The following is a 13992-nucleotide window of genomic DNA, read 5'->3' on the forward strand; positions in this document are numbered from 1 at the left end:
GTGAGTGGGAGGCCACGGGGCTTCTGCGTGAGGAGGCCCAGGGCACGCTGATAGGATTTGGTGCAGCGCCCTGGTGTGTAGGTAGTAGAAACCTGGCCAGAACAGCACACGCTCTGGAGCCAACAAGCACCAGTCCGTGAACACATTTCTCACTTGAAAAAGAAAATTCCCAGAGAGAAAGTAAGGTTATGTGGAATCCGTCTTAACTTTCTATTCATTGCTGATGCCCTTTCTGTGTTATCCCAGACAGTCCCAGAGCCTCTCTGTGAGTACTGAGAGGACGTTTCAGGCTTTTGTCCATGGAATGGACACCATCTGGGTATAATTGTTCAGCCAGAAACTGTTACTCCATTTTTTAGACACCTGATTAGCAGCTTCCTGCTGCAAAAGCTTCCCAGAGAAGGTGCCTCAGTGCTGAATCCAGAAGATAAGTAGCAATTATCCTAGAGGAAACTTGGGAGTGAGTTGGGAAGAACCGGGATGTGATGGCAGAAGGCACTGCCCTGGGTACAAAGAGCACATAGGAAGACCCAACGGTGAGAGATGGTGACTACTGGGAAATTGCAGACACTCTGGTGAAACTAGAGGAACACGAAGGCTTGGCGAGGAGGAGGATGTAGGTCGTGCTGCTAGATCACGGAAGGCCCGTGCGCCGGGGGCAGGAGTGTGGAGCAAGATGTCAACTACATTAGTACTCGAAGCTTAGTTCGGACAATCAGCAGCTCCACTGTAGCCCTCTCTCTGGGGGAGATGTAAGACCAGTAGCCCTCATGCACACAGAGCCACGGCACGCAAGATCTTGTAAATTACCCACTGTGGGTGCACATTTTAGTTAGCGCCCGCCTAATTACACTCCAAAGTAGGGCATCAGCCCGGAGCCACACAAAGAAAGCAGCTCTAGTTTTAGAAATTATGGGGCTGGGGCCTGACAGAGACATAAAGGGGAAAATAAAAAGGTTTTAATGACTAGCTAGTATCGGCATTTCTACTGTAAACCATAATTTAGAGAAATCATAATTCAGCAGCACCGTAAAGTCTATAATTCATCACTCTGACTGGAGGAACTTGGATCAGGATTTTCTCTAAACTGTAAAGAAAAATGCGCACACACATACTTGCCAAATGCTAATGCAACTCAACTTATTTTGAGTTTAGAGGGAAAAATGGGCCAGGAGCTATGAAGACAGTGTTGTGCCCACTTTGCTGTGTGGACCTCTGAAGAGGCTTTTCAAGTCACTTAACCATTAGGAGCTTACGTTGCATGTTTTCAAATTAGGTCTGTCTGGTTGAAACTCAGGATATCTCAAAAGTTAGTTGACTATAAAACATGATTAGCCTACTTTTACATTTCTGAAACTATACACAGTGTATATTTCTTTTGACATTAATTAGGGCCATTACCATAGGACATACTTATAATCTGTGACAAAAACATATTCTCAATTCAGTAATTTAGACTCATCTAAGCCCACAATTTTTGCACATATTTGGTAAATATAATGCATTGTGAATACATGATAATACCTATATAGTATATTCATTTATCAATGAAAGGTCTGCCTCCCTGTTAGTCAATCACTCCTATGTAAACACTTTTGAGCCTCTAATTTATGCCAAGTGCTGTGGAAGACATTGGAGAGTCAATGACCATAAAACACAGTCTCTGTTCTCAAGGAACATTGAGTCTAAAAGAGGAGCCAAGCAAATAGTTATGCAAGGATGATCCAGTGATAAATGCTACAGCGGAGCAGTCATGGGGAGCAAAGGGGACACCTGACCCAAAAGGGAATGGGAAAGGGCTAGGGAAGGCTTCCCCAAGGAGGTGACTTGGAGGTCACCAGAGTTCAGGGCTCTCAAATGTAAGCCTGCATTAGAATCACCTATAGGGTTGGTTAAGACATGGAGCTCTAGAACCTGCTCTGGGATTCTCTAATTCAGGAGGTCTGGTATCAGGCAAAAATTTACATACCTGACAGGTTCCCAGGTGATGACCTTGGCTGCTTCTCAGATCACGACCTTGGAGAACCACCGATCTAGACTAAATTGGGGCAAATTGATCCCAGGTAAGAAGAGCAGAAATTGAAAAAACATGGAGACAGAGAAGCACATGACATATTTGAGGAATTAAAAGTAGTTCAGCTGGCTGGAGCATAAATCCCTAAGGGAAAAAAGCAACAAGAAATGAGAGTTGGGTCCTAGAGGACCCGCAAGACGGAGTTTCCATTTTGTTGTGAAAGGCTGTTGAGGCAAGTAGGGTGTTGAAGGATTGGTAACAAGAAAAGTCACAATCAGATTTTTAATGATTAGTTTAGGAAGATGGTTCTGCTGTGGGTATAGAATATCCTGGATGAGCGGTAGACAGAAGATGAGTAGGCTGTTGCAGTCATCTGGAGCAAGAACTTGCAGTGGCATGAGCCCCACGCAGCAGTGATAAGGGGTAAGAGACATTTGCACACACACGTCCATTGTAGCATTCTTCACAACAGCCAAGAGGGGGAAGCCATCTACATGTCCACCAACAGATAAATGGACACACACACACACACACATACATACACGGTGTAATGTCATTTAGCCTTTAAAAACAAGGAAATGTTGGCACATGGTACAATATGAATGAATAAATGAACCTTGAGGACATTACACTAAGTGAAAAGGTCAGTCACAGAAAGCCAAATATTGCATGATTTTACTTAGATGAGATATAAAGTAGAATGTAGTCAAGGAAAGTAGAAAGGAAGATGGTGGTTGCCAGGGCAGGGGGCAGAGGCAGAGAAGAGGCTGTTCAGTGGATGTAGAGTTTCCCCGTTGCAGCATGGAAAAGTTCTAGAACTCTGTTGTATGGCAATGTGCATACAGTTAATCCTTAAAAATGGTTCAGATGGAAAGAAAGAAAGAAGGAAGGAGGGAAGGGGAAAGAAGGAAGGAAAAAGGAAAGGGAAGAAAAGAAAGCGAGAGAGAAAGAAAAAGGAAGGAAGGAAGGAAGTGAGGCGGGGGAGAGATTTAGAGATGCAGTGGCTCTTAGGTAGGGGAGGAGGCGCGATGCCAGGTTCTGAGTGTGCCCACCAATCTCTGAAGTCTGGAAAGCATGATGAGTTCAGGAGCAGACGGGTGAATTCAGGGACACGGGGAGCGTGTGTGGCCGAGAGCAGACGTTGTAGGGCCTCATGGGGTGCTGAGGGACTTGGCTTTTACTTGGAGTAAAGTGGGAAGCCATTGCTTTGAGCAGGGCTCTAAGGCCCTTTGGAAAGGGATCGCTCTGGCTGCTGTGCTGAAGTAGGGTGAAGGAAAGGCAAGAGAGCAGTTAGGAGGCTAGGGGTGACCCAGGGAGACCCTGGCTCTCAGCAGAGTGGCCACAGTGAAAGCAGCAGTTGGATTCGGGATCGGTAGGACAGATACACGAGGGCTGCCCAGAAGGTGTCCAACCCCTGTCAGTGCTGTTTTTCATAGTTTACAAACAGCCCTCGTATTAGTTGAATAAAGTGTCTTTCGTAATGATTTCTATGAAGTTTCATCTCTTACTACTTACAATGTTTAACTGATAAATATTGAACATTCAAAATAGCCAATATTAAAATTGATTATACTTTGATATATCTCAACCTCAATATTGCTTCCCTCACAGAATTAAGTTCTTTTTCTACACAGTGTCTAATTCCATTAGTAGAGAAATAGTATCAATAAATTCCAAAATAGACTGTCTGTTATCCTAGCTAGAACATATCAATAGGTCCCTTTCCCATAGTCCCATGTCCGTGATAATTTCTCTCTTCTTAATCACTTGACTCTTTTGAGCACATCTAGATTTCTAAAAATATCCCATGATACTTGGAGAATTTGCCATTACTATGGTGGTTTTGAGATTAAAATGTGGCAAACTGAACAAAGTCCCATGCCTGTCCCTTTCCTCTGTGTCTCTGTACATGTTTGTAGGCGTGTGCACATACGTGTGACTGACACCTTATACGGGGCATATATATTTAGTTTGCTGTCCTTACTTGTTGCATTTTAGAGAGCCCAGCTGCTTGTTATTTGCAGTTCTAATTTTCCTTGCTCATTACATTCCAGACTTGAGCAAGGGCCTGAAATATGACTCTTCACTACTGGGGGATTGTCCTAACCTGCAGAGTCTGCCTTTCCCCAGGACAAGTATGCCTTGGGGCAATTAGAAAGCAACTGCAACCTTCAATCTTTTCATGGTTAAAAGGAAGAACACCACGCCCTCCTCTACCAGCTTGACTGAGCCCTGCTTAATCCTTTCCTAAATGGGGAAATTCCTTCCGAAAGAGGCAAAGCTTCAAAGAGCAGGAGAGGGTGGCAGACCCTCCCCACCTGCAGGGTCAGTTAGGGAGAGCCTGCACTGAGCTGGATACTTTTGTTCTGTCTTAGAACAGCACGCATGACCCAGGCAAGGGGCCCATGCTCAAACCAGTTTTCCCCCGTCTCCTGTCTACACTGTTTTGCTACTGTCCCCAACCCACTCTTGTGCCTAGTCACGTACAGAGGCTGAATCTCTGATTCTGTTTTTTTTAGCACTGCCACTGTTAGTGGGTTGTGGATGGGCACCAGTGTGTGGATAGGAAAAGCTTCATACACATTGGCCTCTGATCGATATGACTGTTCGTTGGTCATGACAGGTGGGAGAGAAGTGTGACACCCAGTCCCTTTGAGCAGCACCGTGGGAAGAGGGAAGTGTTAGCTATTTGTGTGCTTTTGTAAGCAAACTGCTCTTAGACCTCCCAGTCCAAATGATGATGTTTGAAGTGGGTTAATCTTAAGCCCAGAAATCAGAAAGCATCCCCTTCACAAAGTTGTGGGGACGGAGGTAATACTCTGAAGAACCTCCTAGGGCCAAGGCTTGAATTTCTCTGTTGGGCTATTAGACTTCTTGCCAGCGCCAGCTGAGCCCATGGAGTGAGAGGAGAGTAGGGTAGGAGAATAGCCAGGTGAGATGCCTCATTTTCTACGTAAGGAAATCAGGGGCCCCCTCCCCCTCCCCCTCCCCCGCCCTACAGCATGCACTGACATAACTCTGGGCACAGGAGTTAGGGAAGAGCAAAGCCAGGGCACAGGAAAGCTGGAAAGGACTCTAACCCTGTGAGGTTCCTGAGGCAGAGACCACATCCTTGCTCCCATAGGGTTGGTTAAGACATGGAGTGTCATTCATTTAAAAGCCCAGAGTGAATTAATTTTTTTTTATTCTTATAGGATTTATCTTTGCCTCTGGCTTTTGTTTTCATCACACCATTTTTTCTTCTTCCTTCTTAACTCTGCTTAGGCTCGAGAAGACAGCCTGACTGTCATTCAACCTCCTTCCCTCCCCTTTGTGAATTCTGAGAGGCCTAGTGGAAAGATTATTTACAACATCACCCTCCCTCTGCACCCAAGTCAAGGTAAGATGTGAGAAATGATATTTTTAGTGATGCTGCTGTCCTTCAGCTATTAACCAGTCTTAATAGCTCTGGAATTTGTCTGCTTGTATACACAGGGATATTTGTTGAGGTTTTAAGGAATAATAGTTATTCCTGCCCTTTGCTCCTGTCCTCTAGTTTAGAACTAATAGAGAGAGCCAGACTGTGGTCAGGTAGAAGATGACCATGTCAGCTTTGGTACCAACAAAGCTTACTGGAGAAAGTGCTATTACCAACCCAGTCCTTCCTCCACGCACTGGCAGAATTGGACACACACAGGCATTGTCTGTAGGACAGAGCCTGTCCTGGCGAGGTGACAGTAGGCAAATAGACCAGAAGCATGGACTAAGGATAAGGAGGTCCGCCAGACAGCACAAGGGGGGCCGAGCCACACGTACTCAGCTCCTTTTCCAGTTTGAGTAAATTACTCCTCCTGCCCTAGAGAGACACGGGGCCATGGAGCTGCTGACAGAGGGGAGGCCCCTGGCCATCCATCCCCAGCCTCTGGATCTCTTTCTCACCTTTGTAGTTAACTAATAAGTCTATGCCCAATGGAGGTGTGGCTCTTCCTCACAGAAAGGAGGGTCGCTTCTAGTGAGATAATTCTGCTTCTGCCTCTGAGACTGTTCTCCAAGACCAGCCACTGTCCCAGATGGAAGCCTCTCGTATGAGCAAATTCCCAAGGAGAAAAGTCTAAAAATTAAAATCCGGCCAGATGCTATGGCTCACATCTATAATCCTAGCATTCTGGGAGGCGAAGGTGGGAGGATTCTTTGAGCTCAGGAGTTTGAGCAAAACAGCCAGGCATTGTGGTAGGAGCTTGTAGTCTCTGCTCCTCAGGAGGCTGAAGCAGGAGGATCACTTGAGCCCAAAAGTTTGAGGTTGCTGTGAGCGAGGCTGATGCCATAGTACTCTAGCCTGGGTAATAGAGTGAGGCTCTGTCTTAAAAAAAAAAAAAAATTAAATTCCATTACCCTTTGAATAAAGTCCAAAGAAATTAAAAGGATGAAAATCATCCTTCTGCCTTTTTAATCTGCTAAGTCATAGCTAGAGGTTCTCCCACTTTGCCAGTGTTGACGCTGTCACAGCCCAGCCTGGGCTGTCCTCTGCAGGGTGACTGTCGGTCTCTCAGCTCTGCGGACAGTAAAGTGGCTCAGTAGCATGCCTCATGTGGGCCCTCCTTTTAAAGAGTGAATAGGATATGAAAATGATCACAGCATTAGTTCTGAAACTGAACGATTTAGAAGTAACAGGCAGATCTGTAGCCCCTGATGCACTTATCCCAGGCAGAGTGATAATGGCAAATCCAGTTCTTAGAGTAACTAAGATCCATGTTCCTCTTGCCAAAGACTATTGCAGACACTAAGGAGTTTCTGAAGGAAAGAGGGTAGGTTGAGAAAAATATCTTGTCAGCCTCACCACCAGACTCCACTGTACCAGTTTCTCAGAGACCTTGACCTTTGAATGAACCTCAGTTGAGAGAGCCTCATAATTATGATACCAGGTCTATGACTTTTGGAAAATTACCTGGTCTGGGCTGCGACCGGGACTGCAGGTCACACTGTACTATAGTTTATTGTCTGTGAAGTTTAGTCAGTCCGCTATCTGGGTTTCAGATCTGCCCTTTTCTTGAATAATCAGGGAATAATATTCAGGAGCAACCTGAGAACCATTGTTCCTTCCATCAGCGAGAAGGACAGGTTCTGTGGCCCTGGTCACTGGGCGGGCCATGAGAATCGCTGCGATGTTCACACTGTCTCTTCCCCAGGCATCATCGAGCACAGAGACCGGCCTCACTCTCCCATCCGGTATTTCACGCAGGAGGACGTTAACCAGGGGAAAATCATGTACCGCCCTCCCCCAGCTGCCCCCCACCTCCAGGAGCTCATGGCCTTCTCCTTCACCGGTAATGACCTTTCTTGTGTCTGCCTCTAGGCACCCAGCCACTGGGTGTGGGTTGTCATGGCAGGCTCGCCCTAACTCTTCCTGCGGTCCTTCCCAGCAGTTTGGTGACACTGCATCATAGCTATTCAAAATAGCTTGAGACCCGTCGACCAGGGTGGAGCTCGGGCTCAGTCCCATGTTTGTTTTTCATCTAATCATGCATACAGGTATACTTTCAAAAAATTTCTATTTTGTGCCCCCTATGTGCCAGTCACTGAGGGAGGCCTTAGAGATATCATGGTGAAAAAAGGAGACATGGATCCTATTCCTGGTGAGTTTTGGGATCTAGGTATAGAGACAGAATTTGATAAGATATCCCAGTAATGAATGTTTAATTGCAGACTGAGATAAGAGCTCTGAAAAGGAGCAAGAACATTCAATGGTAGAGTTAAACATAACCAGACTGACCTAACCTAGGGCTCAGTGGAGGCTTCCAAGAGAGCTTGGCAGTGGAAGGGTTGACAGAGCTGCCTAGGCTGACGGCTGCCTATGCTGAGAGCATACCGTGCCATCAGTGTGGCTGTTGATGTGGCAGGTTAAGCAGATCAAGCTTGAGCCCATTGGCAAAGGCTGAGGCCAGGCCTTGATGGCCCTGGAAGCCTGTGAAGATTGGGGTCTTTAGCCCGGGACCAAGAGGGACCTGGTGTGTGTGGCTTTCATAAGGAGCTCTTTGACTGCATTGATATGAACAGGCCTGGTGAGGAGGCCGGAGTGGACGAGCATGTGGATGAGGGAGATCAGTGAGAAGGGTCTTGTAGTACCTCAGGGAAGGTGTTGTGTAGGAATGGAGGATTCAAACACCATTTTGAGGATTAAAATCAGCATTAGACCAGGCACAGTGGTTCACATCTGTAATCCCAGCACTTCGGGAGGCCACAGGGAAAGGATTGTTTGAGGCCAGGAGGTCAAGATCAGCCTGGGCAACATGGTGAGATCCCATCTCTACAAAAAACTAAGAACTTAGCTGGGTGTGGTGATGTGTACCTGCAGTCCAAGCTACTCAGGAGGCTGGGGCAGGAGGATCTCTTAGCCCAGGGGGTTGAGGGTTGCTGTGAGCTCTGATCATGCCACTGCCCTGGAGCCTGGGCAGGAGAGCAAGACCCCATTTTTGAGGCTAAAATTTTTTTAAATCAATAAATAAAACTCAGGTTTAATAGAAGACAGCTTTTTAAAGGAAGAGAAGACTGAAAGGATGGATAACTGAGTTTCTCACTAGAGCTGGTCTATGCCCTTCCACTAAGCCCTGATGGCCTTGACTTTGCTATCCTTATATCTTTTCTGATCCAGTAAGACATCTTTCTGGGCTGACCAGGAAGCAGAGGTTTTGAGTCCTTACTGCTAAATATTTGTATGCCTTGAAATACTCTAAAAATCTTGGAATCTGTTTCTTCATGAATTTTAAGGTATAGGTACCACATTGCACCATGAATATAGGGAATTATTTTTATAATAGTGTCTTTATTCATACAGAACAGCTGATGATTTCTTATGGTAAGTTGAACATGGATTAAATAATTTTAGAGTTACTTTTTTTATTGTGGTAAACATTTAAAGTGATATTTGCCATTATTTATTATAAGAGGAATCGTCCAGAAAGTGGTTAACTCTTCAATTAGATTGAAACTCTTGAAGGGCAGAGATAAACTTCTTCTCCACAGAGTATCTCCAGTGTTTAGTAAATGGGTAGCTAATAGCCTGTGAAAATGTTCATGGTTCTCTAACCCCTACGTTACAAGACCTACTTTGCAAGAAATACAGGATATCCTGGGATTAGAGGGAAAGAAAATATGTCTAGAGCCACTTTGGAGACAGCAGAGTCTTATCCTGTATAATCCTTGGAATAAATCTCTTACGCCATTACAGTGTGTAAATCAATGTCCCAGCATCACTCAGCTCCACAATGGAATTGACCCACCTGAACGCCTTGTCAGTGATATACGACATCACCCACAATCCCTGATTTGTAGGACTCTATGTACTGATAAAATGGGGTCTGAATGAATGTGTTGTAAATCACTCTAACTGCTGTGATAAAAAATTATTCCACTATGTGGTTCTTTTGGCTGCTTAAAATTAATGCTGCTCCCATTAAATTCAATATAACATTAGCAAATTACCTGGTGATCTTTTCTCAAACCAGAATAATTGAGATTAAAGCGTCCTTTCCTTTCCTGACCTTTGCCTTGTATTTTGCACCTGCCCCATCCATCTCTGGCAGCAGAATGTTGAGTACACTGATTTTTCTCTCTCACTCTTCCAGGTCTCCCAGAATCAGTAAAATTCCACTTCACAGGTAAAGACTAATCAGAATTTTATTAGCAAACGGAATTTTTTCCTTCCTTATTAGTTCTTTGTTTTTGCTCCCATTATTGTTACTTTTTGCTATTATCTGAGAACTACTTAACAGTTGTGTAATTTTTCTTCTAAAACAGCAGTTCTCAACCTATGGGTTGCGACCCACAGGAACTGTATTAAGGGGCCACGGCATTAGGCAGGTTGAGAACCACTGCTCTAAAACCAGTTTCTTCTAAAACAATTACCTGATGAGTTAAGTAATAATAGCTTAACTTTGTATTCACAGAAAAAAAATAGTCTACCAAGGAGGCTAATAATTAATTTTAAGCCCCGTTGCAACTTGTCCTATTATGTATTAAAGAAGTAATAGAGGGTAAGATTTTATACTCTGAATCCAGATGGCCTACGGTTCAGCTTACACTGGGAAAGTTTCATAACCTCTCTATGCCTGAATGGGGATAATAATAATATATATGAAGCTTCCAGAACAATGATCAGGACATAATCAACTGTGTATTGTACTGAGCTAATGAATAGTGCTGTGTAGAGTCTTAAATAGAGCCATTCATTGCATCACTTGCTAACGGAGGGAAAAGTCGTATGGCCTAGAAAATCAGTTGAGAACGTGTGTATAGATCTCACCACTCTGCTTTTAGTACAGAACAGAACAGAAACTGAGTGCAGTCAGCAAACACAGGGTCAGAACTGGCTTTTATGCTGGGCCATGATGGGGTAAGTTTCTTGCCTAGGTCCCCAGGGAGGAGGACTGACCATGGAAAGCATCCTTAAATAGCATCATTAAAAAGCATCCTTAACTATTCCATTACAATCCACTATCCATGAGTCCTGCTACATTTCAAGAGGGAACAATCTTGGTGGGAGATAATCACCCCTTTCAAACTCCCAGCGCCTCCTTTTTTCTTTGAAGATTAAAAAAATCACACTTGGAGCAACAGTAAATTCCACCATTGTGTCCCTGGTGATATGAACCCAGTATCTGTTCATTTCTAGTGGCAGGCCTCTCGGTAACTCACAGAATCAGTAACAATATGGAACAGATTTTTACATTCCATAAAATGGCTTGTGATAAAATTTATCTTGTTTAATTCTTAAAACACTATTGTAAGGACAGGTATTATCTTCAGCACTTTAAAGCTGAGAACACTGAGAGTCATTAAGAGTAAATGATTCCTCGTCACCAGTGGCTCAAGTGGCTAAGGCACCAGCTACATACACCTGAGCTGGCGGGTTTGAATCCAGCCCGGGCCAGCCAAGAATAAATGATCTGCTCAGGCTTCACTGCCGCTGAACAGTAGAACCAGGATTTTTAATACAAGTGCCTGAATCCAAGTATGGGATGGTTTAGTCTGATGCGCATGAGTGTCCATCCTGAAAAACAAGTGTCCTGGTGATACTCCAGTTTGGTTTCCAAGCCCCATCTCTTACCTGAAAGCTTGAGTAGGGGAAGGGGTAACAACTGTCTTCTCTAGGACTTTAAGTCAAATGGGCCTTTAAACTATTATACGGAGAAGGGGGAACAGACCTTGGACTGACCTTAAATTATCTTCTTTCTGTCCAAGTTGATTTTTGCAACTACAACTTAAACCCAAGAAGAAGAAAGACATTTTCAGTCTGGTAGTTGAGAAGCCATCTCCTTTAGGAGAGTTTGGCGGGAGAGAATTGAATATTGGACAGATAATGAACTGAGACAGGAAAAGCCCAAGGGCCCTGACAAGAATCCACAGAATGAGGGAGACCAGCCCATTTTGGTTAATTAGCTAAGATGAGGAGAAAAGCTATGCTCCCAACCTGGCCGGCTTCTAGACAAACAGCTCTGCAGAGCAGCTCTGAGCGGGGAGCACACAGGCCGTGAATGGTGCCCGAGGCATTTGACCCAGAGAGTAGTTTATCGCTCCCAGAAATTTGAGATGTTGCTTAAAAAGAGGGCTAGACATATAATTGCTAACATTTTGATTGCAAGTTCTTACATTAGCTAGTGAAACCCTACCCACAGTGGTATATTTTCCTGTTATGTAAGGTGTACCAGAAAATAGCTTTCTTCCACTTACATACAGAGGGTGTGCCACATGTGTCCCTTGGCCACACTGAACAGTGCGTGATGTGACCAAAGCCCTTTAAGTTTTAGGACCTTTCCTCCCTTCCTCTGTAAAATAAGGATGTTAAAGCCTGTTGAAACTTCCTCCCTGCTCTGTCTTGAATGTCCCTTCCCAAACTCATGTTTACGTTTAATCCCCAATATGGCAGTATTGTGAGATGGGCCTTTAAGAGTGATCAGAACATAGACGGGTTTGGTCCTTATGAGTGGTGTGACCTGTTCATAAATTAGTGGATTGATGGGTTATTCTGGGAGAGGAGCTTGGTGGCTTTAGAAGAAGAGGAAGACAGACCTGAGACAGCCTGTGAGCATGTTCAGCGCCCTTGCCGCTGGCCTGGAGCCACCCCAGGACTCTTCAGAGAGTCACCACTGGCAAGAAAGCCCTCACCAGATATGCCCCCTTGACCTTGGACTTCTCAGCCTCCATAACTGTAAAGAATTAATTTCTTTTCTTGTAAATTACCCAGTTTCAGGTATTCTGTTATAAGCAACACAAAACAAAGACATTCACACTTAGAAAAAGAAAAAACTAATGTAAAAAATTAAAAAAAAAATGAATTTTCTATTCATTTATTTCTTCGATTCCAGTAACCTCAGAGAATCTTGAATCTAATAAAATTTATGGAAAAGTTTGTATATTTATTGCCAACGTCTCAAAAATTTAGAATCATCTGTTCCTATCTTGGGCCATCTAGAGAAAAGGAGATGCAACATAAACAAAGAAGAAGTGACAGTGATGTTGGCACTTGACTGACCAGAGCCGTTAAACCTTCCTTCTCACATGGGTGATGGCTTCTCATCTTGAGTGGGGCTGTTCTTGGCCTTCCAAGGACATGAAATGTATCTTAAAATCTAGCTATCTGTTGCATATCTGTCTCAAGGGAAAGACAAACATCTAAAACCTGAACTGAATCGTTAGTGGGGGACTAAGCTGTGTTTTGCTTAAGAAGAGGTGACATTCCTGCTGACTTGTTACTAAGTCCAGAAGAAAGTGAGGAAGGCAACTGCTTTCTGGTAACCAAGCCATAAGCGAGCTTATCACACATTTAAAATGATTAGCAGTCCAGGTTTTCTCAGTAGCCACTACAGATAAACACATCGATAACAGGACGGCACAGATATCCCTCCAAACTTGGCTTCTGGAAAAAGGAGGGGGTGTGTGGCAATAAGAGCAGGGGTCAGGAGCTCTGCCGCCGCTCCCTCGGGAGGTCAGCCTTCACACGGACGTCAGAAAAGGCAGGCAAAGAACATCTAAGGTCCTTGTGTTGCTCTCAAAGCTGTCTTCTATTTCTGCTATTTTGCATTATGACCAGGTAAAAATGAATCTGCTTACGTCCAAACTAATGCCATTGGAGACATTTGGATGGATATTGTCCTTCTAAAAACTCCTCATGAGACATAGAGATATCATTTCTAAAAGAGAGCTCATGAAAGCAAATATTTCTCTGGAACATTAAGGAAATGAATTGAGTCAAAAAATACTCCCATAAGTAACAGTCTTGACCAGCGTCATCTGAGAGCACGTCTTTCCTGTCCCCTTCATCTGCACCGTCATTTGTCATGACCACCTCATTGTGAAAGTAGCCTCATAGAATAATGCCATTATGGTGGCCCTTTCTCCTTTTTCTTATTCATAGAAAGAACTTTGTTAGAATAGCTCCTGGCATCCTTCTCACTTGCTTACTTTTTCCAATTTGTAAACATCTCGCTTAAGGGTTAAGGTGATCTAAACACTCTGTTTATATAATTGTGGAAACAACCTGAAGCTGACCAGTCCATAAGTGATTTGTGTGTGTGTGTTTACCCTTTCTAGTTTCAGATGGAGAATATACAAGTCCAGAGAGGGCCCTCACCATTCATTTGCTTCCCACCGACCAGCAGCTGCCAGTGTTCCAAGTCACAGCTCCACTGGTGGAGGTCAGCCTGGGAGGCAGCGCTTCTGTAGGTAAGAACAGGGAGCCTGAAAGAGATGTGGCCTTGAAAATAGGACCTTACTTCCGCAGCAGTCCCCCTTCAAACCTCTTGATGGTTGCCAAAAAGCGGTGACCTCTAGAAGTTGTATGCGTTTGCACCTATATCCTTCCTTCCAAAGCCCATTTCCCTACAAACAGAAGCAGCACAGACAGAAGGAAATGAAGCCTTCCACGGCCGACGCTCGGTGGTGGAACACAACACGGGATTTATTTTCCGGCTTCCAAGATTAGATCTGCTGCCATCACTAAAATA

At 44.4% G+C, this 13992-nt stretch overlaps 1 protein-coding gene across 1 annotated transcript in view; it reads left to right on the forward strand.

The window, feature by feature from the left end:
• FRAS1 (Fraser extracellular matrix complex subunit 1) overlaps positions 1-13992 on the forward strand; it is a 482654-nt gene that overhangs the window by 351363 nt on the left and 117299 nt on the right. The window contains exons 33-36 of the mRNA XM_053590633.1: positions 5279-5393; positions 7180-7317; positions 9616-9648; positions 13580-13711. Coding sequence (XP_053446608.1) covers positions 5279-5393; positions 7180-7317; positions 9616-9648; positions 13580-13711 — 418 coding nt within the window. The remainder of the gene's footprint in view (positions 1-5278; positions 5394-7179; positions 7318-9615; positions 9649-13579; positions 13712-13992) is intronic.

This window comes from Nycticebus coucang, chromosome 1 (genome assembly GCF_027406575.1).
Source record: "Nycticebus coucang isolate mNycCou1 chromosome 1, mNycCou1.pri, whole genome shotgun sequence".
In the NCBI taxonomy this organism is placed as follows: domain Eukaryota; kingdom Metazoa; phylum Chordata; class Mammalia; order Primates; family Lorisidae; genus Nycticebus; species Nycticebus coucang.